Source organism: Helobdella robusta (genome assembly GCF_000326865.2).
Source record: "Helobdella robusta unplaced genomic scaffold HELROscaffold_14, whole genome shotgun sequence".
Classification (NCBI taxonomy): Eukaryota; Metazoa; Annelida; class Clitellata; order Rhynchobdellida; family Glossiphoniidae; genus Helobdella; species Helobdella robusta.
In genome coordinates this window covers 1,933,015-1,955,914 of record NW_008703782.1, presented here as the reverse complement: position 1 = coordinate 1,955,914, position 22,900 = coordinate 1,933,015, and the positions used below count along the sequence as shown (strand labels likewise).

General features: G+C 33.2%; 5 protein-coding genes across 5 annotated transcripts; 3 read left to right on the top strand and 2 right to left on the bottom strand.

Annotated features, from left to right (window-relative positions):
• Positions 1–421: 421 nt before the first annotated feature.
• HELRODRAFT_168863 (hypothetical protein) lies at positions 422–4,711 on the bottom strand (the record flags this gene model as incomplete). Its single annotated transcript, XM_009014716.1, has 12 exons — positions 422–597; positions 881–1,027; positions 1,273–1,428; positions 1,500–1,650; positions 1,856–1,994; positions 2,116–2,268; positions 2,708–2,848; positions 2,992–3,137; positions 3,440–3,517; positions 3,591–3,666; positions 3,966–4,068; positions 4,633–4,711. 12 exons carry the CDS (start codon positions 4,709–4,711, stop codon positions 422–424), a joined length of 1,545 nt encoding a protein of 514 aa, XP_009012964.1.
• A 2,529-nt stretch (positions 4,712–7,240) lies between these two features.
• Positions 7,241–7,822, bottom strand: HELRODRAFT_168862 (hypothetical protein; the record flags this gene model as incomplete). The annotated part of the gene is made up of 2 exons (XM_009014715.1): positions 7,241–7,322; positions 7,491–7,822. 2 exons carry the CDS (start codon positions 7,820–7,822, stop codon positions 7,241–7,243), a joined length of 414 nt encoding a protein of 137 aa, XP_009012963.1.
• Positions 7,823–12,297: 4,475 nt separating this feature from the next.
• HELRODRAFT_168861 (hypothetical protein) lies at positions 12,298–15,279 on the top strand (the record flags this gene model as incomplete). The annotated part of the gene is made up of 5 exons (XM_009014714.1): positions 12,298–12,404; positions 12,970–13,146; positions 13,835–13,974; positions 14,209–14,329; positions 15,213–15,279. The coding sequence occupies 5 exons, from the start codon at positions 12,298–12,300 to the stop codon at positions 15,277–15,279; spliced, it is 612 nt and encodes a 203-aa protein (XP_009012962.1).
• Positions 15,280–17,286: 2,007 nt separating this feature from the next.
• HELRODRAFT_168860 (hypothetical protein) lies at positions 17,287–18,986 on the top strand (the record flags this gene model as incomplete). Its single annotated transcript, XM_009014713.1, has 3 exons — positions 17,287–17,299; positions 18,412–18,555; positions 18,694–18,986. 3 exons carry the CDS (start codon positions 17,287–17,289, stop codon positions 18,984–18,986), a joined length of 450 nt encoding a protein of 149 aa, XP_009012961.1.
• A 1,343-nt stretch (positions 18,987–20,329) lies between these two features.
• Positions 20,330–21,990, top strand: HELRODRAFT_168859 (hypothetical protein; the record flags this gene model as incomplete). Its single annotated transcript, XM_009014712.1, has 3 exons — positions 20,330–20,412; positions 20,700–20,941; positions 21,866–21,990. The coding sequence occupies 3 exons, from the start codon at positions 20,330–20,332 to the stop codon at positions 21,988–21,990; spliced, it is 450 nt and encodes a 149-aa protein (XP_009012960.1).
• Positions 21,991–22,900: the final 910 nt, after the last annotated feature.

Genomic DNA, 22,900 nt, shown 5'->3' with positions numbered 1-22,900 from the left:
TATAAAGAAGACGTTTCCAGCTAGCGAATAATAAATAAATATAAAATGAACTCCAACGCCAATTGGGTTTAATTATGATATAATATTATCTTGATATTTATATTCATATTATCATCATATTGATGGTAGATCTGATGTATATATTTTTCAATTTAATACCTTTAATATTTTGTAGTATCAACTGAACTAACTAATGAAAGAATACAAAATTTTATTCATATCTCAAAATTAACAGAAAAATTTGAAAATAAGGCCATGGGAAATTCGTCAAGAGCACCTACCCAAAATCGGATTTGGGAAAACCCATTTAAACAATGTTTAAAGATGCAATTATTCAAATTTTCTAAATAAGAATTATTAAAAAGTCATCAACTTTTGAATTTTTAAAATCATCCCTCTTTACTTGACGCGAAACTCTTGGTCAACCACTGGACAATAAACTCTTTGTAATGAGGGAACCAGCAGCGCACAGCTTACAGCAATGCTTTGCGTATGTTTGGTGTTTACAGTGAACGGAATTTTCCTTAGAACATTCAAGTGACTTTCGGTTAAATTCAACCGGACCTGCAATGTCTCCGTAAGGACAATCGGGATTTCCTGGAATTATGATCAAATTGGGTTCATGATTGCTATTTTTAGTGCTATTATTTATTTTTCTTATAACGAGGAAGAGTGTTAATTTGTAGTGTTAGATATTTGGTTAAGACAGTTTTTACTTAAAAATTAATTGATAATATTTTGAAATAATTTGATATATCTAATTGGACTGTTTTGTAAATAAATTTATTTTGCAAAAAATGTCAAATTTTGTAAAGTCAAATTTGATTTGTGAATTGAAGTCAAATTCTTAATCGAATTTTGGAAATGAATGGAAACAGACCTGCATCTTTGGCATCAGCGCAGGTCTGACAGCATTTATCCGCATACTTTTCATTGTAGCAGAAGCCACTCATATTCATGGAGCACCGGAAAGATTCATTTCTGTATTCTAACAGGTCTTCTAGTTTGTCGCCGTACCAACAGTTCTCTGTGAATACGTTTGTAATAATTGTATTAAATAATAATTCTACAAACTTTTGATGGAAAACTTATGCAAAAATGTGTTTTTTCAGAAAGAAAAAGAGAGAGAAAGAGAGAAAGAAAGAGAGAAAAAGAGAGAATAATTTAACAGACCGCTGCATGATAATTAGTGCTTCCTGATAACACGAGATTTACATCTAGATGTTTACGTAGTGAATATTGTTAAATTGAAAGGAAAAATGCTATTAAAACCTGGTCTTGAAATATTTTTAGCCGCTGCACACGTTTGGCAGCAGCGCCTCTGATATTCTCCAATATAACAAAGCCGACTATTCAACATGGAGCATTCGTAATATTTCTGATAATCTCTTACAAACACTTCTGGCTCGTCCCCGTATAGACAGGATTCTTTTCAAAGTACATTATTTTTTAATCGAATTTATTGAAATTCTCAAATAAATTTAATGTTTTCGTCTAACCTTTATCGTTTTCAGTTAGAGAATCATTCAAGCATTGACCGTTCTGACAACTTTTGTGCGCTCCACAGGTTGTGTTCGGGTAGGCAAGGTACACGTAGTTTGTTTTATTATAAAACCGACATGTCAACTCGTTACACACATTCTTATCACTCTGGTGTTAGTTAATAAAATATAATCACTGAAACGGCTGAAATTAATTACAATAAAACCATGATGGTGAATCAGTGGACGTAAAAAGTTACAAAGCCACACAATAACTTCGAATTGGTTTTAAAGCAACGAATGATTTCCCTATGCATCTTGGTAGTTATAAGTAGCGATAAGTTTTTAGTTAATAAAACAAAATTACAACTTACATAATGATAATAATAGGAGTACGAGCCAAAAATCAATTTGCACTGCACGTTTGGATCTAGAACTCTGCCTGGAGACGTCATTATAGCCTCGGGGAAAGGATTTCTAGATGCAGGATTAACGCTTCTCAGCAAGCAGTTTCTGTTTCAAAGTTTGAAAATATAGTCCATTATTGAAATGAAAAATTTTTTACAGCACTATAACCAATTTTTAAAATGTATCAAACAACATCTCTCGTAATATTTATAGCGGGGTGACTAACTTTTTCAATGAATCAAAAAAATCTTTGAAATTTTTTTTGGAGCAGGATGAAAATTTTTTTATAGCGTTTTTATCGCTATACTTGGCAGCCATGACGTAAGAATCTTCCGCTAAACAATTGTTGCCCTTCAGGCCGTCATGAGAAGCTCCGAATCTGGAAAACAAAATTGAACATTCTGCAAAAACGACAATTGATGGCAGTAGTTTCAAGAAATAAAGGCATGTAGGCATGTAGGCATGTAGGTATGTGGGCGTGTGGGCATGTAGGTATGTGGGCGTGTAAGTATGTGGGTGTGTGGGCGTGTGGGCAGGGAGGCATTCACCAGTTATTATCCTATTGAATTCCTGAAAACAAGAAAGATGCAAGAAACAGTAGAAAATTAAAAATATAATTGCGGATAAATTTTTGCTTAAAGTTGAAAATTTTTTTTAGATTGATTATCTTTGCAGCGTATTAAAGTTTAACAAAATGAGATTTTACTATATTACCTGAACATATGTTCAACAAAATAATTGTACAAGCTAGAAATAAAATTGACAATCAAAAATTAGGGAGTTTAAAAAAAGTAAAAAAATATTTGAAGATTACTAACACGTGTGCCAGTTCGTGGCTGAGAACATATGCATTTTTAATTATATTAGACATTCTCACAATTGTAACTGGTTTAATTTTTTTGCAAGCTGAGTGGGTTACCGCCAAGCCGTCCACCGAACCGTTCAGCAACAAAGTTTCACTTGAGTTTTTGAGTTAACATATGTTTGAAATATAATTTCAAAATTTAATTTTTTCAGAAAAAAATCTACATCTGGTGTATAATTTATGTTAATATTATGATAAACGTATTTTGAAACAATTTTTGAACAAAACAATTGTTACTTGGTAAAAAAGACGAAAACGTTGAAGTTTTCAAAGTTCGCTTCTATGATATTCACCCAATCCTCTAATGAGCTAATAAGTTGATCCAGAACTTTAGATTTAATGCTGTTTGTGCGGTACCCAGAAATATTCAAGCTTTCGGATGACTGTGTGAATAATATTATTAAAAATCAATATATAGATAATTTTGAAAATCGCAGAAACCTAAATATTTTTAAAATAAAATTTTCGCTAATTTATTGTTTCAAGAGCATCATGTTACAGATTGCTTAATTTTACATTGTATACACTAAAATAGATATATACAGCAAGAGTCAAACACTTTGTCATCCAATGTTTTTAAAAGCAGCAAAGACACTGATGAATATTTCAAATTAAATTTTTGCAAACAAACAAAAAAAAATCACTTCTAATACAGTTAAATTTTCAAAAGCATCATTTAACCCACCTCCGCAATGTAAAGGTCTGCAAGGTTGATTTCAATCTTGTACGATGGCTCGTCTATTGTTGAAAATATCTTGTTCGCCTGAACGAGTGGTGATAATTTGTACGCAAGTCAGTAATCTTTTGATTATTTTTATTACATTCACTCATTTTACCTCAGATGTGACGTGAGAAAAATATGACTTCAGATAGTTCAATGCTTTTCCTCTATCACCCACCACTTCCAACCACCTTGTAGAAAAGACAAACTTGTTGTTTTAAGATCATATTATCAACGTTTTAGTCTAATTTTTTGAGCGTGTAATAGTTTTTTTTACATAAATGATAAATAGTTTGTAGAATAATTCACGATTTTGAATGTCTAGAATCAATATCTCGGATCTGATCTGATCTGACGCACACTTACACACACACACACACACACACACACACACTTACACACAAACACATACACACACAAACACACCACACACAGACACTTACAAACCACACACACCACACTCACACACACAAACCACCACTCAACCTACCTGCTGTAAACTGTGTAATCGGCGTAAATTAGAAGATTTACGACGATATCCCTTTGATCAGTTCTGTTATCAGACCTGTTAAGATGACCTGCTGCTGAATCACCTGAGAATTACAACAAAAGTTAACTGACGATTTTTTTTAAATTTATCATAATATTAACCCCATAACTATAGCTGTGTTGATTGTAACTTAAATGAATGTAAATATATATATATATATATATATATATATATATATATATATATATATATAATATGTATATATATATATGTATTTATATATATGTATCAATATTATATGAACGGCTGGATAGTGTAATGGTTGAATGCTTGCACTCGTTGTTGCAATGACTGGATTCAAACGCGTGGTCTTCTACTATCCCATGTGCGTCTCTTTATGTAATTGTGTGTGTTTGTTTGTGTTTGTGTGTGTATGTGTGTGTTATGTGTGTGGTATGTGTGCGTGGTGTGTTTGCGTGGTATATGTGTGTGTAAGTATGTGTGTGTTTATACCTTGGTAAAATGTAAATTGTAAACGCAAATTCACACATTAATCTGATACATAAACATTTCGCAATTTAAAAAAAGACATTAAATAAATATTTATTTTTTATTAAAGAAACTGAATTTGAATCAGGCAATAAATTAAGTTTTTTTTTTCAAAAACCTTCCAAAATTATGGCTGCCTGATTGTTGGCGAACATCACGAAGCCTAAAAACAGCCCCACATTGCATGCAGATGACATCATAAATTATTTGAATTTCAATAAAAATAATTAATATTTAAATATAATTAGCTAATACTTATATAAAAGTTTATGGTAAATTTTTAAAAATTTCTCCGATGCGTTAAAAGGTCTGGATCTGGAGAACTTTATATCCAACAAAATGTTGAATAATAATCATACCAATTAATGAGTCATTTCAAAGGCAATTTAAACTCACTTTACATTTTCAAAGAATATTCCAATGACAAAATACTTCCATATAAATTAATTTCATTTTAAAACATAATTCCAATGACGAAATACATCCAAATGAATGACATACTTATTAATCATTATGTGTATAATTAAATTTTAACGACTTCAAATGTAAGTCTCACTTAAAAATTGCATTCTCGATAAGCTCAGGCCGTAATTGACCGCTAACTTATTTGTCACAAACATTTCATTATTTCACTGTAGAATGTCATTATTTTTTGAAGTAGTAGTAGTGGTAGCAGCAGCAGAAGCAATAGTAGTAGTAGTAATAGTAGAACTATTAGCAGTAGTAATAGTAGTTGCGACAACAGTAGTAGTTGAAGCAACAGTACTAATTGTAATAGTATTAGTAGTAGTAGTTGATGTAGCAGCAGTAGTAGTAGAGTAGTAGTAGAAGCTGCAGCAGTAGTAATATTTACCTTATAATTTTCAATTCAATCATCATAATTGTCAAAGCTCCATTTCTCTATTAGGAAACAATTAAATTTCAGTCATAATTCAGCGCTGATTCATTTAATACGTCATTTTATTAACTTCCTTTCAGTTTAAATTGCTTATAAACTGTTATTTGTACTATCATTATCACCGTCATCACCATTAACCATCATCGTCATCATCGTCATCACCATTTAGCAAAATTGTTAAAAGAGTAGAAGACAAATCAACTGATCATTGGGGAAATCATTAGAAAGTTTTGGAAAAAAGCTCTCTAAAGAATTTAAATTGTTGCACAAAATTACGGCCTTATTGCCAAATATATTTGAAGTTTTCGTTGAAAATAAAAATTGACTTAGAGGTGGTTGGTGCAATGGTCAAGGCGCTTGCTTATGCTTTCGCAGTTACTAGGTTCGATTTCAGAGTGATGAACGGATTCAGGCGTGTTTGTATAAGTCGTGTGTGTGTGTATGTGTATGTGTGTAAATATGGTGTGCGTGCGTGTGTGAGTGTGTTGCTGGTAAATCAGGAAATTGAATTCTTTAAAAGAGAGTTAACAATGAATAACTAAGATTTTCATATTAAGGGCACGCCAAACTTGGAAAGTATTTGAAAAAATAATTTCAAAAAATCTGTCTTTAAAAAATTATGCATATCTGTAAAGAATGACTTGTAAATTTAGCGAACAATTTTGTTGCTATAAACAAGAAATGAAGTTTTTTAATTTAAGATAAATACATGTCAATGTTTTTATGATTATGTTAGTGTATGGGATGTGTTTGTTTGCATATCTGTGTCTTTGTACCAGTGTGTGTACTGCTGAAAAATTTGACTTAAAAATTTCACATACCTCGGAAACATTCCTAATTTATACACGACTCTAAGGTGTGTATAAGGTGTGAACATTCCTAATTTATACACGACTCTAAGGTGTGTATAATTAGATTTACACGACTCATTTCGTAAAAGCACGTGTTGTACGTTTATGTATGCGTAAAAAATATGAGACAGTCGTACGCATGTGTTCGTATACAAACAATGTGTGTGTGTGTTGGTGTGTGTGTGTGGCGTGTGTTGCCTTAACCGCAGCAAAGCCGCAGAATTTTGCCCGAGGAATTTGTTGCGTACGACGAGCTGCTCGGTGCGTTTGTACGCATTATACTATTATTGTGGATTGTCACATCAATATATACATATATATATATATATATATATATATATATGTATATATATATATATATATATTTATATAATAATGTTTATATATGTATATATTTATATATATATATATATATACATATATATATTTATATATATGTGTGTGTGTATGTGTGTGTGTATGTGTGTGTGTGTGTAGTTATACATTTATCAGTTTTTATGTTTTGTACTGACAAATACTTTTTTATGTAAACATCTATATATACATATAAGTATATATATATATATATAGATATGTTTATATATATACATATATGTGTATGTATAATAATGTTTATGTAAACATTTTAAATACATACAAACAATATATAATTGTGTAATTTATTTCAGTGGAAATTTTTTCGTGTGTCAATGTTGGTAGTTCCACAGAGATGTAATCGAACACACAGATGCACACACACACACACACACTCGCACACAAACAAACTCAAACACACGCACACAAACAAATTCTAGCACACATACACGCACAAAGATACGCACACGCACGCAAACAAACACACTCACGCAGACATACAAAAACGCACGCACGCACTAGACTGACTACTACTGAATGTTTATTAGTCGTATAAGAAATATCCCTCGTCTCTGTCGACTTGCATTCACTCCACTCTTTATTTATTTCACGTGATTATTAGGCTAAAAATTCTGCGTGGAATTCGTTGGATCTTGACTTGCTCTTTCTCCCAACATAAATAAATTCGTTTGTTCAATTTTTTTCCTTCAAATGTTATATTTTCATGAATTTTTTGTTGAAGTTACAAAAACAACTCGTTTGGGAATAATCATAATATCTGATATTTTAATCTGAAACTTGAAACTAGCAATCCAACATACTGATTTTTTTCTCCACTTAATTTTAATTAAAATCCAAACTTAAATGTCTAACTCTGGCACGGCGCCACCGAGTAGCAGCATGATTAACGGAAAATTATCAAACGATCCAGAAGCAAGCGCGCGTTTGTTAGCAGTCACGGATTCAGGCCTGGAATGTTCCGACGATGAAGTCGTGGCCGGCGTGAAAATAACCGTCACAGAAGCGGCTTGCCACGCTTCAGCGGCTTCCTCCAGTAAACATTCCCTCAGATCGAGAAGTAAGCGACAGTCGACGAAAGATTCCTTTCGATCTGGCAACTGGAAACTGAAGTACAAGGATTTCGTACCGCCTCCACATGCTTCTATTTCTTCAAAAAAATTTGTCAGACCGGATAAATGGGCCATGTCCTCCTGTAATCTCAGGTTGGAATTGTTTTTTGAAATAATTTTTATTCAATGTTTTGGTTAATGTTTCGTTATTTATCTTTCGATAGGCATGTTTTTAAACAAAAACAACGCACATTTTGTTTGAGTGTTATAGATACCAATCCAGTTTGAAAAGTTAAGCAAATAAACATTCATGGTCTGGCACAACCGAGTTTGTTCAGAACTTTTATTGGATTGAAGGACCACATTTTAAAAAATGTGCTTCCAAAAACTGAATTTGTACATCCAACAACATAACATCTATGTAGCATATCTTTAGACCAGCCTTCTTATTTATCTACACACACATCAATCAAACTTCTGACCGACCAACCAACCAACCAACCAAACAACCAACCATCTAATCATCCAACCAACCAATCAACCAGCTAACCTACTAGCCAATCATCCAACCAACCAACCAGCCAGGTTTTTGCCGAAACCAATGGATGTTCATATTTTTTTGTGTGTGAAACGTGTAGCGGTGATGATGATAAAAAATGGTTTGCTATACGTGCTTAGTGCAAAAAAATATTTCTCTGTTGCAATTTGAATGCTGCAAACAGAAGTGACAGAAAGTTCGATTAGGTCCACAGAAACCTATCAATCATAGCCTCACTACAACCTCTGCTACTACTAATAAAACTTACTAACAATGCTACAACTATTCAGTGGCGAATTCAGTGAGACCCTCACACAAAATCTTTGAGTTTTTACCCCTTCTAAAAATTATCTAGACCCCTTATGTTACTACTAATACTACTATGATAAGTAAAACTGAGTAACACCAAATGTAGGAATAAAAAATGATAGTTCTTAATCATTCTTGATCTGGCTGTCTGTATGGAAGTTTTTAAACGTAGAATATGTTCGCATTAAATTTAATTTCCAATGTATAATTGTATATGCAAAAACGACAAAGTGTGGGAAAATATTGCAGAAATATGTAACAAATGATTTCCCCAAACTTATTTAGGAGCATGTGTTTATATAAGTGTACCATGATATAAGCCAATATCGAATGCAATTTTTCGGCCGCGCTGAACAAACAGCAATACAATCAACATAAGAAATGTTAAGTCAACAACATGGGCAGCTCTATCGTCCTATATTGTTATTAATATTAACGATGGTGAGGACGACGAGGACGATGGTAGAGATAATAAAGAAGATGGTGATAAGGACGAGTGTAATGCTGATGACATATAAAAATGTCGATGGAATATTCAAAGAAAGTATTGACAGTCAAGCACTGAATTTTTTTTTACAAAAAAATATTCTGAAACATTTCAATTATGAATTGAAATCATTGATAAGATTTATTGCATATTAAACGGTTATATATTTAATACATTAAGAGTAATATCATTCTTGATCTGGCAATCCGTATGGAAGATTTTCGACATAGAGTATGTTCGTATTAAATACAATTTCCAATGTGTATATTGTATATGTACAAAACAGTTTTTTATACATCCTATGTGTATCATATAATCAAACAAATGTTCTTTTGCGATATACAATTTATTAACCACTAACTATGAAACTGTTAATAATGAGGCTTACGAAGAAGACATAGAATTGCATCTTTGTGGTTTTGCATGATGACGGAATAGCATGATGTTTGTACTGCGTTAGGCTTGTGCAAGCCATCAATTTTTCATTCCCAAAGAACGACAACAACAGCCTCTGTGATAACGGAGAGTAGGGAAAAAAAGAAATTTTATTGAATTTTACCAATTTTCGCGTGTTGTTAGTTTTTCAATTTCGTGGAATAAATGGATCTCCGTATGGTGCATGCAACTGAGATTTTTGACTTTTTTTTACAAAAGTTTTCATTACATCGCAGTTGAATCACATTCTTACAGTTGATTCCACAAAACTTTGCTACAAATTGAAAACGACTCAACGAAACAGAAAAGAATTTTTTCTGAAATAAAAAAAACAAGAGGAGGAAAATACAAAATAAAAAACAAAAATCGAAATTGTAAAATAAAATAATTTCCTTGCATGGGCAACCCGATATTCGCGAGGGATCAATTTATGGGAAGGTTTTTGGGATTTCATTTCAACGTCAAACAAACAACAAACAGACACAAACAAACAAACGCAAAAGCAATCAAACAAACACAAATAAACTCACATCCTGATAAAAAAACCAAACAAAACACAAAAAAACAACATTGAATAACAAAACATACAAAAAGTACACGCGAACACTGTTATACATTTACATACATATTCATGCCACGCATATACATACAATCAGATTTATATATATTATAATTATTCGAAAATTTGTATAGCGCTTATTACAAACAAAATGTTTCTCAAAAGCACTATTTAAAAAAAACAGATATATATATATATATATATATATATATAATATTATATATATATATATATAATATATTGTATGTGAACATACAAACGTCCAAAGCGCATACATGAATATTCAATCGATACGCCCAAATATTTGCATCACGTCTTACTATTCATTGCATTACATACAAAATACCACGCCATACCTCAGTCAAAGTTTATACGGAGCAACTCATTATACAAATAATATTTATGCCCATTTGCTTTTATCAATGTTTAAAAAAAATGTTTTTAAGAACTGGAAACAGCATTGATAATTTCAAATATACCTACGGAGGTACCATACCAGAGCCGGATTTGCAGCTGTGGAGAGAGGCCCTGGGCCGGATTTACAGCTGTGGAGAGAGGCCCTGGGCCGGATTTACAGCTGAGGAGAAAGGCCCTGAGCCGGATTAACAGCTGAAGAGAGAGGCCCTGAAGCAACAAAGATGTAGATCTAGATCTCTAATTATTTAGTGGAGACCATATGTATTTAGTGAAGATCACTGATTATTTAATAGTGGTCCATATTTTTTATAGTTTCTAGCTTCAACATAGCGTAACTGGTTTTTACAAAACATGGGATTAATTAATTAATTAATAATCAATTAGTCATTCAGTTAATAATCGATTAGTTTCTTAAAAAGTATGCGAACACAAACAAACACTTAAAGAATCAAACAAAAACAATCAAACATGAAAGAAAAAATACATCGACCAGATTGTCTTAATTAAACAGATTAAACTAGAGCAATATACAAATTACCGATTAGATTGATTCTGTGATGTGGTTCAGCCAGCTGAGGTGGATGATAATACTTACATGGTGATGATGATATACACATGACGATACTGATACATGCATCCTGATGATGATGAAACACAAATGATGAGGATGACACATACGGAATGATGATACACACAGAATGATGATGCACACAAGATGATGTGATACATACAAATGTTGGAATATAATGATGATGGTATATACATACAAAATTATAATACACCAATCGTTTGACACAACATGGTTGTACATTTTTATTTATAAACGTCTTTTGTATGTTATGAAATAATATTAAATTTTTCCATTTTAAAATGATTCAGTAAGTTAATATCAATAATGAAAAAATGATACATTAAAATATTGTGGCAAAAAAACTTTTTATGAGAAGGGGGGCCCTGTCTTAAGTTCAATCACGGGCTTATTCGTAACGTTGCAATAATGTTAGATAACATCTGCCTGCAGAGATCAATGAATGTTTTAGCATTGGTTTGCTGGACATGAAGCAGATCTGACGGACTGAAATGATGAATCTGAAATATGATGGTTTGATCGTGTGATAATCTTTCATCCATCTGAATATTTTATTATTTTGTATGCCAGTTTTTTTTATCTATTTTTTGTCTTTTATTTTGTTTTGTTGTTTGTTTGTTGACACATTTTTTCAAAATTTTGTTGGTATCATTTGTTATCGTTTGATCAATCAAAGAATTTGTCATTCATTCATTCGTTCGTTCGTTCGTTCTTTCGTTCGTTCGTTTGTTCGTTCGTTCGTTCGTTCGTTTTTTCATTCATTCATTCATTCATTCAGTCAGTCAGTCAGTCAGTCATTCATGCACTGCACATTCATCACATAAATGGCACATTTTCGGTCAAGAACCTCTGCGGCCTACTTTTATAGAGCGTCGACGTTTTGTTTTTTTTTCTCCTACGAATTAAATTTTTTTTTATAAAGACTTAGTTTTTATTTATCATCCATCAATTATTATTTTCTAATTATTTTTTTTATTATCCATTATTATTTTCTAATTTAAAAAAAATTTCATTTTTATAACTGATAAACCGTACCGCTATTTGTGCCGTCTGCAAATGGTTTCAATGAATTGACTCAGGCCAAAGTTAGTGAAATGAAAACGCAATCAACTTACGCTACAACATTCCCACATACCTAGGCAAGCATCTTGTACAGTAGCAACACGCATGTTCTTCATTGCGTGTTAGGTAAATTATGCTGCTTCTACTCATTTAAAATTTAATAACAAAATTCATCTACGAAAGGACCGGCATTCAGTTGATTTCCTTCAACTAAATGCCCAAAATTCTGAAATCATGTTTTTTGGCACGCCACAGCAACTCTTGTAAGTTTTCCACTCCCCAACGTATCAGTTACTGGATCGAACCTGTCTACATCAACAGGTCTTAAATTGCTAGATGTTACTCTTCATCTCGTTTTTACTTTTCATAGCTCACACATCTACTCTCCTCAAAACATTCAATTACATTATTCGCCACATTCGACCTTAAAATTAGATTAAAATAATTTCACTGACTACAGATACAAATAGTTTTGTCACGGTCCGGTTTAATTTTAACTCTTGGGTATGTCTTATGTTTAGCCGAAACGTTGCATTATGTATGGGCGTGTTGTATGGTTGGCTCTAAGTGAAACTTCAAATCTGCTAAAAAAATTAATTTAGAAAAAAAATAGCGAATTATAATCATTTAATAACAGTCAATTAAAATTTATTATATGATATCATAAAAATTAATCAAAAATTTCAAATATGTACTTTTATACAATGGAAATTTACTTGAAAACAAAAAAAAATTCTTTCATACTTTCACATACACAGAAAAAAAAATCCCACACACACACACCGAGAGAGAGAGAGAGAGAAAGAGAAAGAGAGAGAGAGAGAGGGAAAGAGAGAGATACACACAGACATAATTGACAAAAACAACCAAAAACATACACAAACAGCAAACTGGTAGACAACGCAAACGAATGGCTCCGTAAGAACACCCAAGTGCAAGTAATGTCCTGTCAGACCATTGTTTGGTCATCTTGGGACCCGACAACATTAGACGACAGTTCGCAGATGGTCATCTCGAAAAGTACAACTGAAGATTCTATAACTTATTTCAAAAGCGGTTTGAGGTTAGTTGGACTGTTGAGATGTGTGCGCGTCGCTGTGTGTGTGTCTATGTGTTTGTGTGTGTGTCTGTGTGTTCGTTTGTATGTCTGTGTGTGTGTTCGTTTGTGTGTGTGTGTTCGTTTGTGTGTGTTTATTGTGCGGTTGTTATTTTCTGGTTTTTATCGTCGTTACCTTATTCGCAACAATGTAACAACATAACTGTACAAATATTAGAGTACTTTGTTATCCCATTGTATCATGTTGTATTCATTGCGTCGACTATACAGAATGGATTTTAAAAATAAAACTTAAAAAAATTAAAGCTTGTTCACGCCAAAAATTTTTTTTTAACCATGTAAGGAGTATTTCTTAAAAAACGCAAAAAAAACACTTAAACGGATTATTATCAGCAGTTGTTGGCTGCTGTTTCAAAGAAAAAAAGTTTTTAAAAATTCAAAAAAATCTAAAAATCTCTAGATTAGAAATTGTTTTTTCAAAATTACAGTTTGTACATATTTCTTAAATTTGTGCACGTTTCACTTTGGTGAAATAAAATAATTTTTTGACAAGAATCCCTGAATGATCTGATTTCACCATTCCTCACCCTCGCATTCGAAGCCAGTCACTCCAACATCTGGGCCAGGCACCTTAACCGATACACTATCACCTTTCGATATTATTACAATATAATAAACAATAATACTTTGATAGGCTATGGTTGGAGCCAAGAACGGACAGAAACTCCAGCCAGACGTTGTGCTGTGTTGATCTGGTTCCTGACAAAAAGCACACGACTGTCAACTGCCTCATCGATAAGCTGAATCAGAAAATTTCAAACAAACAGCTCAAAGGTTGGTCTTGGTATGATTTTCTAATTTTTAATAATTAATATTAAAGAGTAAAAAAATAATTTTCAATAATATTGTTTAAATTACAAATGAGAATGATTACTCTGGTTTTCATACTATTTTTTGGGTTAAAAATCTCATTTCTTGATAGAAAAGCATTGAAAAATAGAAAATAATTTATAGATTCTATTGAAATAGTCATTTTTCAATTCAAACGAATGACATCCACAAAACCAGGGCGGTTGGTGACAATTGAAACAACAAGTTTTCCCTGTTCTGGTGAACAGAAAGTTGACTCGAAACATACAAAATGGACGGAATCGATGAATGACGATATACAATACGCCTTTGTCATCAGGTGTTTCTATGTCAAGGATGCATATTCCGATGCTATTAAACTGAGTCAGAATTCTAGTGTCGGTGAGTTTGAAGGATTGACCGGTTGGTTGGTTGGTTGGTTGGTTGGCTGGTTGGTTGGCTGGTTGATTGGCTGGCTGGTCGGTTGGTTGGTCGGTTGGCTGGTCGGTTGGTTGGTTGGTTGATTGGTTGGTTGGTTGTTGATTTGCTGATTGGTTGGTTGGTTGATTGGCTGGTTGGTCAGTTGGTTGGTCGGTCAACCGGTTATGTTTTCAGTTGATTGGTTAGGTAATGCCTGATTTTATGTCTGAATGTTAAATGTTAAGTAGGAAATTAAATTGCCAATGGGAATATATGAGACAAGTGATTAATTAGGAGATTTCAAGTTTTGTTTATTGAATGGATGTTTGTTTGCACAGCTCTTCTTGCTCTTCTTAAGTGGCTATGTGATTTATTTCGTGATGATGGATAGGTTAGTTGATTGGTTGATTGAATAATGGATTGATTGGCTGGTTGATTGGTCAATTGGTTGGCTGGCTGGTTGTTTGATTGAGTGGTTGGATGGCTAGCTGGTTGGTTGGATGGTTGGTTGGATGGTTGGTTGGATGGTTGGTTGGATGGTTGGTTGGATGGTTAGTTGGATGGTTGGTTGGATGGTTGGTTGGATGGTTGGTTGGATGGTTGGTTGGTCGGTTGGTTGAATGATTGATTGGTTGGTTTGTTGCTTGTTTGTTTATTAACTCCTTGTTCAAAAAATGCTTGAGTGTTTGTTGTTGTTGTTGTTTCTAGTTGTCTGTTAAATTTGACAGACCCAGACATTTTTTCAAAACAATCTATTCCGTTTTAAAATTTATTTTGGTTTGATAAACGCGCACTTGAAATAGAAAAATTAGACCTCGTAGCTATAGAAGTCTAACAGAAGTGCCCGTTCCAGTGCGAATCCAGGCATAAATAATAAAATTTGAGGAATGTGAAAAGATGAATTATTTTTTTTGTGAAATCGATTTTCAGTTTAATTTGTAAATATCAACAATAAACATCAGGTTTAAACAATTTCAAACTGTAAATTTAATCAAAAATGTAAATAATATAACCTAAAAGAATATAATATTATATAAACAAATTAAAAACAAAAAAAAAATCATTCATTAATTCATCCATCTAATTGTATAATTAATTTTACACTAATTAATTAAGTAGATACTTAGTTAATTGATTGACTTCATAAAGGTAGGTAACTAGCATGAGATCATTTCACAAAGCAATCAGCAGTTAACAGCATTGATATATAGTCATTTCCACTATGCATGGCAACAGGTTACATTACAAGTAACAGCACACAACATTTTACGACATTACGTTATATTAAAATGCATCATATGACATCACGCTGCATATATACGTACACACACTCTTCGTTGAATGGTTTTCATGACTGAATACTTAGTATCGATCGATTTACTGCTATGTTAAAACTCTGTTGTGTTGATTCAGAAAATAAGGATGATGATGACGATGATGACGCTGATAATGATGATGATACTGGCAATGATGATGATGACTTTGATAGGGATGGTAATGGTAATGATGATATCGACAATTTTTTGTAAGAATTATAGTAGTAGTAAAAATAATAATAGTAGAAGGAAAATGTCGTTTAAAGGCCGTTTTAAGGCGTTAAAATTTCCGGTAGTAACTACTACTACTACTAGAAGTGGTAATAGTAGTAGCAGTAGCAGCAATAGTATAAAGTAGTAGTAGTAGTAGTAGTAGTTGTTGTTGTAATAGTAGTAGTGGTAGTAGTAGTAGTATAGTAGCAGTAGTAGTAGTAGTAGTAGTAGTATTAGTAGTAGTAGCAGTAGTAGTAGTAGTAGTAGTAGTAGTAGTAGTAGTAGTAGTAGTAGTAGTAGTAGTAGTAGTAGTAGGGCATACTAAGGCATACAAATATTTTGCAGATACATACAAACATATATACAAAAAACATACAAACATATACAAAAAAACATACAAACATATACAAAAAATTATTCAAACAAAAACAATTAGCATACAGATAGATTTGACACAACATCAACAATAACAAGAATTAAAAGAAGAGCAGAATGTAGAACGTGAATAATTCAGAGCCAATGGAAATGTCTCGCTTCAATTTTATGTTGTCAGCTCGATGAGCGTAAATTTTCTTCTTGGGTAGGTATAGGTAAAAATTTATATGTCAGAAAAAATTAGGTGAGTTTTGTGTGCATAATGTGTGTATCTGTGTGTGTGTGGTGTGTGTGTGTGTGTGTGTGTGTGTGTGTGGTGTGTATCTGTGTGTGTTGTGTGTGTGTGGTGTGTATCTGTGTGTGTTGTGTGTGAATTGTGCGTGCGTATGAAAATAGCAAATAGCGCAAGTAAGTTTACGTATGAATGTATGTATGGATGGATGCGTGCGTATTTATGCATGTATGTGTGCTTGTAAGTGTGTGTGTGTATGTGAAAGTGTTTGTACGTAATTTGTACAATTTAAAACAAGACGGACTTTGAAAAAAAAAAATTAAACAATATTAACAGATGAATGACTCCATAGAAATACGTACAAAACAATTTGTACGTATTTGTACGAATCGTACCATGTTGCTCCAGATAATTCCATCGTAACCCAAAATAGTAACAACATTGCTATACAAACATTAGAGTACTTTGTTCCTTGTATTCAGTCAATTTTATCAATAATGATTAACGAACGGGCTTGCCTGATGGTTAAATGGTTATAGGTTAAAGGTTAAAGGTTACTCTCTCTCTTTTGCGTTAGCTTCAGAGGTTTCAACGACAAACACACACAGCGTATATGAATACGCGTGCAAACCACGCATCATACACATTGCATCTGATAGGCGGGGATCTCTTTGTATTCGAACCCAGTCATTGCAATAGCAAGACCAGGCGTCTTTAATCATTGAGCCATCACGGTTAAATATGGTTCGCCAGCGTTAGTAAGTATGACTGGCTTCGAGTTGGCGCGCAAGAAATGTAATGCGTTTTACGCAATGTACGTGATGCGTTTCTCCACTCGTTACGCATGGGCTATGTGCGTGTGTGTTGTGTTAAATTAAATCTCAATAACGCATTTAAACTGAATAAGATTTTGGTTAGGAGAAATTCAGAATAAAAAATGTACTATTTGAAAAAAATTTGGTTTAGAACGAAAGTTACAAATGCCAAAAAAAACTTTTAAAAGTACTTTAAATGTGCACTACATTAATGATGACAATAATAGAAGCATTATGATGGCATGATAACATCAACAGCAGCAGCTAAACCCCTGATGACATAAAATGAATAATTTTATGGGACGATGAACTTACACGCGTATAAAGACAGTAATGATGATATAAATGATAGGCGTGGGTGAAGTAAGAATTTTGTTGATTGGGCTGATGAAAAAGAAAAAGAAGATGACATTAACAAAATGACACAATGACATTAACAACAAACAAACAAACATACGAACAAACAAACATACATACAAGCATACCAACCAATTATAAACAAACCAACCAACAAACAAACAAGCAAACATGATGACGATAATGGTGATACAATGACATTAACATCCAACTAACGTGATGATGGTGACATTAGCATTGATGACGACGATGATGATGACGACGATGATGAAGATGCTTTCAAAGTGTACCAGGGTTATTGCGTGCGTTCAAAAAACTAACCAAACAATTCTTATGATAATCCGAGATCGATTTTTATCTTTTTCCCCCGATATTAATAATAATATTTTTTTCTCAAATTTTTTTTCGTCTTACACTATTTAGAAAAATTTGTGTCTCTTACACACTCTCTCTCTCTCTCTCTTTCTTTCTCTCTCTCTTTATTTGAATTTATCTTTTATTTTCGTATGTATAAATGCGTATCATTATCGTTTTTACAATCATCATTATCATCGTCACCACCATCATCATTGTCATCATCATCATCGTTACCATCATCATCATCATAATCATCATCCCAATCGTCGCCCCAATTATCATCACCATCACCACCACCATCTTCATCGTCGTCGTCGTCTTTATCATCATTATGTAGGACTCAAAAATATCATCCCGACGGCAACTGAATGCGGCTATGAAGCTTTCGAATGTCTGGTGGAGAGAGCCAATGAGTGGCTGAAGAACCAGGTCAACATTCAGGTCATCAACATACAATCTGTCATCGGCAAAAAGGACAACGGTATGTGTGTTCGTGTGTGTCTGTATGTGTGTGTGTGTGTGTGGGCATGTGTGTATATGTGTGGGCGTGTCTGTGTGTGTTTGCGTCTGTGTGTATATATAGATGTAATTGGAATGGTCAACTTCGTCCATCGCATAGAATCTGAGACAGGCAGCAACTGCTTCTACACCATGCCCGGCCTCAACGCTACCGAACCGGTCGATTTTTTCCGAATCTTGCGTATAGCTTACGTCACGTCGCCACCGACAGCCACCGATTCGAATACCGAACAGGCGCTACAGCAGCAGCAGCATCCCGCTATCTACCCGTTCAACTACGAAACGTTCACTCCGGAGATAATTAGGGAGAAGGACTCGGAAGAAGATCGGCTGGAGACGATGGCAGAAACCTTTTCGAAAGTGATCGCCTTCCTAAGAAATACAGGTGGTTGATTGAAAGTTGATTGTGCTCGATTGCTTCTTCTTTCATCTTTTTTTATGGAGAATTTTTAAAAAAATAAAAATTATTGCCAGCATTTGGTTAATTAATTTTTTTTCTTGCAATTTCTTTTTTTCTGCACTTGGTTAAAAAAATTCAACTTTTCTTTAATATAACGAAATTTGACTAATTTTTAAATATCATTAGTAACTGAGTCTTACTGGTCAACAGAGCATAATAGTTTATTTTTTATTCATTTATAATTTTTCATTTAAGATAAATTATTGGGAACCAGAAATTACCAAAACGTTATTTATTTGTTCTTCCTTCTTAGTTTTACATCTAGAAATATTTTTTTTCCTGGTGAAATGGAATTCTAAAATAAGACAATGTCCGCCGATGAAAATTATTTTTCTGAAATAGAAATTAACTTTATTTTTAAGTCACATTGTTCTCAAAACGTATCTATCATATTCTAGCTTTCTATTCAAGTACATTTTCGCCTTTGTCCTCATTTCTCATTGAATTTTTCTTCATTGTTTTTCTGACGTCTCATGTTTCTAACTGTCTTCATGACGTTTTATTGAATAATTTATAATTCATTATGCGTGTGTGTGTCTTTGTTTGTGCGTGTGCGTGTGTGCGTGTCTTTGTGCGCGTGTGTGTGTCTTTGTGTGTTGTTTATGTTGATCAAATTGAATTATTTGTTAATATTTGAGAAGGACTGAAACATTATTAAGGAGTGTTTGAGGGATTTAAAGAGTGTCTTCTGAGGGATTTCTGTGTATATGTGTGTGATGTTAGTGTTTGTGTTTATGTGTGTGTGTGCGTGTGTGCCTATGTGCGTGTGTGTGACGGTGTTATTATAGAGAGATGTAGAAAATTTAATTTTTCAACATCCACACAAACGTTTATTAAAAGTTTCAATAAGATTTTATATTTTTAAATTTCAATACATCTATCAATAAAGTTTGTTTAACTTGAATGAAATTCGATTTTGGAATTTGGTAACTACTACATGCCATAAAAGGCAATGGATAAATAATCACATAAAATAATAATCAATAAATAAATAAATAATAAATATAATAATCAAATATAAACAATCACATAAAATTACATTAAAACTATGAAGAAGCTTTATAACAGGCCAGACAAGCAAACATATAACCTGGCTGAGCAAGTTTAAATTGAATAAAATCAAATGAAATTGAACACACTGAATAACAAAAATGAAATGAACTGAAATAGTGTGAGAACAAAATGAATAACAAAAACAATAAAAACAATCACGTAATGTCACGTGACATTACGTGACGTCATGTGATGTCCAGGTGCTGATGTCATCAACGCCGAGATGGTCATCTACCCCATGCAGCTGTACACGCAGCAGCAGAACTCGCAGAACAATGACGAGTTAAATTTTCTCTTCACCATCAGGTTTTATTTGAATGAGTGAATGAGTGAGTGAGTGAGTGAGTGAGTGAGTGAGTGAGTGAGTGAGTGAGTGAGTGAGTGAGTGAGTGAGTGAATGAGTGTGTAAGTGAGTGAGTGTGAATGAATGAATGAATGAATGAATGAATGAATGAATGAATGAATGAATGAATGAATGAACGAACAAACGAAGGAAGGAACGAACGAACGAATGAATGAACGAATGAACGAACGAACAAACGAACGAACGAACGAACGAACAAAATTTTAAATTAATCTTTAAAAATATTTAGGCTATATTTGAACGGCCAAACGTCAACATCAGAGGCCGGCGACAGATGCATCAAGCGAGGTTCAGTCGTATCTACAGCCTCACGTAGAAATGGCGCCGAAAAGTCCGGCAGAGCCCGAAACGGGCCTATATTTCTGAGGAGCGTTGTCAACCGCCAGTACAAATATCGCTGGCTGGTTTTGGCAATCACGGCCATCTCTTGCATGTCTATCATTGTCGTTGTTAGTGTTGTCTACAGTAACCGTTAGTTCGGTCGTAGTTTGTGTTGTTCGGTTGGTGCTGGGTCTCGTTTATAAAAAAAAGTTAAAGGTTAATGGTCACGAGTTTTGGATGTTGTTTGTGTTGTTTGCTTGGTGATGTTTAGTAATATTTTTGGTATATGATGTTGTTGTTGGTGTGTTGATGTTGTTTGTTTGGTGAATTTTATTTGTTGTTTGGTGATGATATTTCATGTGCGCTTAAACATTATTAAAGTTGTTGATTTCGGTTGGTGTGGTTGTTGTTGCTTTTGGCTTAGCTGACTTGACCGATTGTCACTGAAAAGTTTGTTTGTCATCGAGGTGGTTGCTATGTCAACGATTACGGTCTTCCAAACATTAGTTCGACGGTTTTAATTATTTTGGTGACATGTCTGTTTCGTTGCTCGTTTCAAATATATCAGTAATATTGTTTTGGGGTGAATTTTTGGTTGAGGTGTTTTGTTCTTGTTTATTTTCTCGTCGGCAAAATAGGCAGCCAGTTTTTAATTAAGTTTTTTTGTTTTTTTTTTATTTTTTTTATTTTTTTGAAAGTATTTTTGTGTGGTTTTCGTCTTCAAGTTTTCTTAAATGTGAAGACGAAAAAAAACAACTTAAGATAAGATATCTCGGACTGGTGTGTCTGATGTACATTTATAATATGGTGAATGTATTAAGATTAACTGAAAATTGTAAAATTGGAAACAAGTTTTTTAAATGTTCATTCAAATTTTCATTTTAGTTTGAAAAAATGTTGTTAATTATAACTTTTTGCTACCGTGTTGTTGAACGTTTCTTACAGCACACATTGTATAATGTTTCATCGTTTGAATTGTGCTGGCTATCACTATCATCTTTCGTGGCTTGCATATTCCAGCTGTCCAAATCATAATTTTGAATATTTTATAATTGAATTTTTTTAATAACTCAGAAGTAAACGTAAAATGGAGTGTCTTCGGATTCGAACTCGGTCACTGCAACGCTGCTAGGCAGAATCAGGCGCCTTTAACCACCGAGCCACCACACAACTTCGTCGTTATTGAGTTGTTTTGGTGACTACTGCTGTTAAAAATCGGTTAAAAAGAAAGAATTGTGTATATATTTCATTCTATTTGAAGTTTCATGTAATGTTCTTCTTTAATGCTACATTCTTAAGAACTGCGTGTAACCTATGTTTTATGGGTAGCAAGTGGATCGTTAAGAAAACAATATGGAGATGGTGATGGCGACGAAGAGGAAAATAATGATGTTGAAGAGGATAACCATGTTGATAATGATGACAAGAGTGATGTCGCTAATGAAGTTGCTGCTGTTGCGACTGTTGTGGCTGCTGGTGGCAAAGAAATAGATGGATGACATTAGAGAAGGATCATGAGTGTGAATGTTGAACTGCCCAAAAAAAGATGAAAATGTATTTTTTTTCTTAAATAACATCAGACAAGTTACTATCGTCGTAAAGTAATCAGATTTTTTATTTTAACACGTTTTATATAATTAATGAAATAATAAATATGTAAATACGTAATGAAAAATTGTAATATACATAATTATTTTTCAAAATAATCTTACATTTTTCTCAAATTTTTGTATGTGTTTTCACTTTTTCCATTCGCTTTCATCAGCATCATCCACATATTTTCAATCTATCCAGCACAAACAATTTCGAGTTGAGATTAAAATATTTAAAATATTTAAGTGATTTCGGCTTAATATACATATGTTGTTTATGAATATGTATTATAAATGTATGTACGTATGTGCGTTTCTGTGTGAGTATTTGTGTGTGTTTGTGTGTGTGTAAGTGTGTTTGTGAATGTGTATGTGTTTGTGTGAGTGTATGTGTGTGTATGTGTGCGTATGTGCGTGTGTGTGTGCGTGTATGTATTATTGTATTACCTATAATATTTATTTAATTTCTCTATAGAGCAAAAGATTTTGTGGTTTATCTATAATTTAAATAATTTCA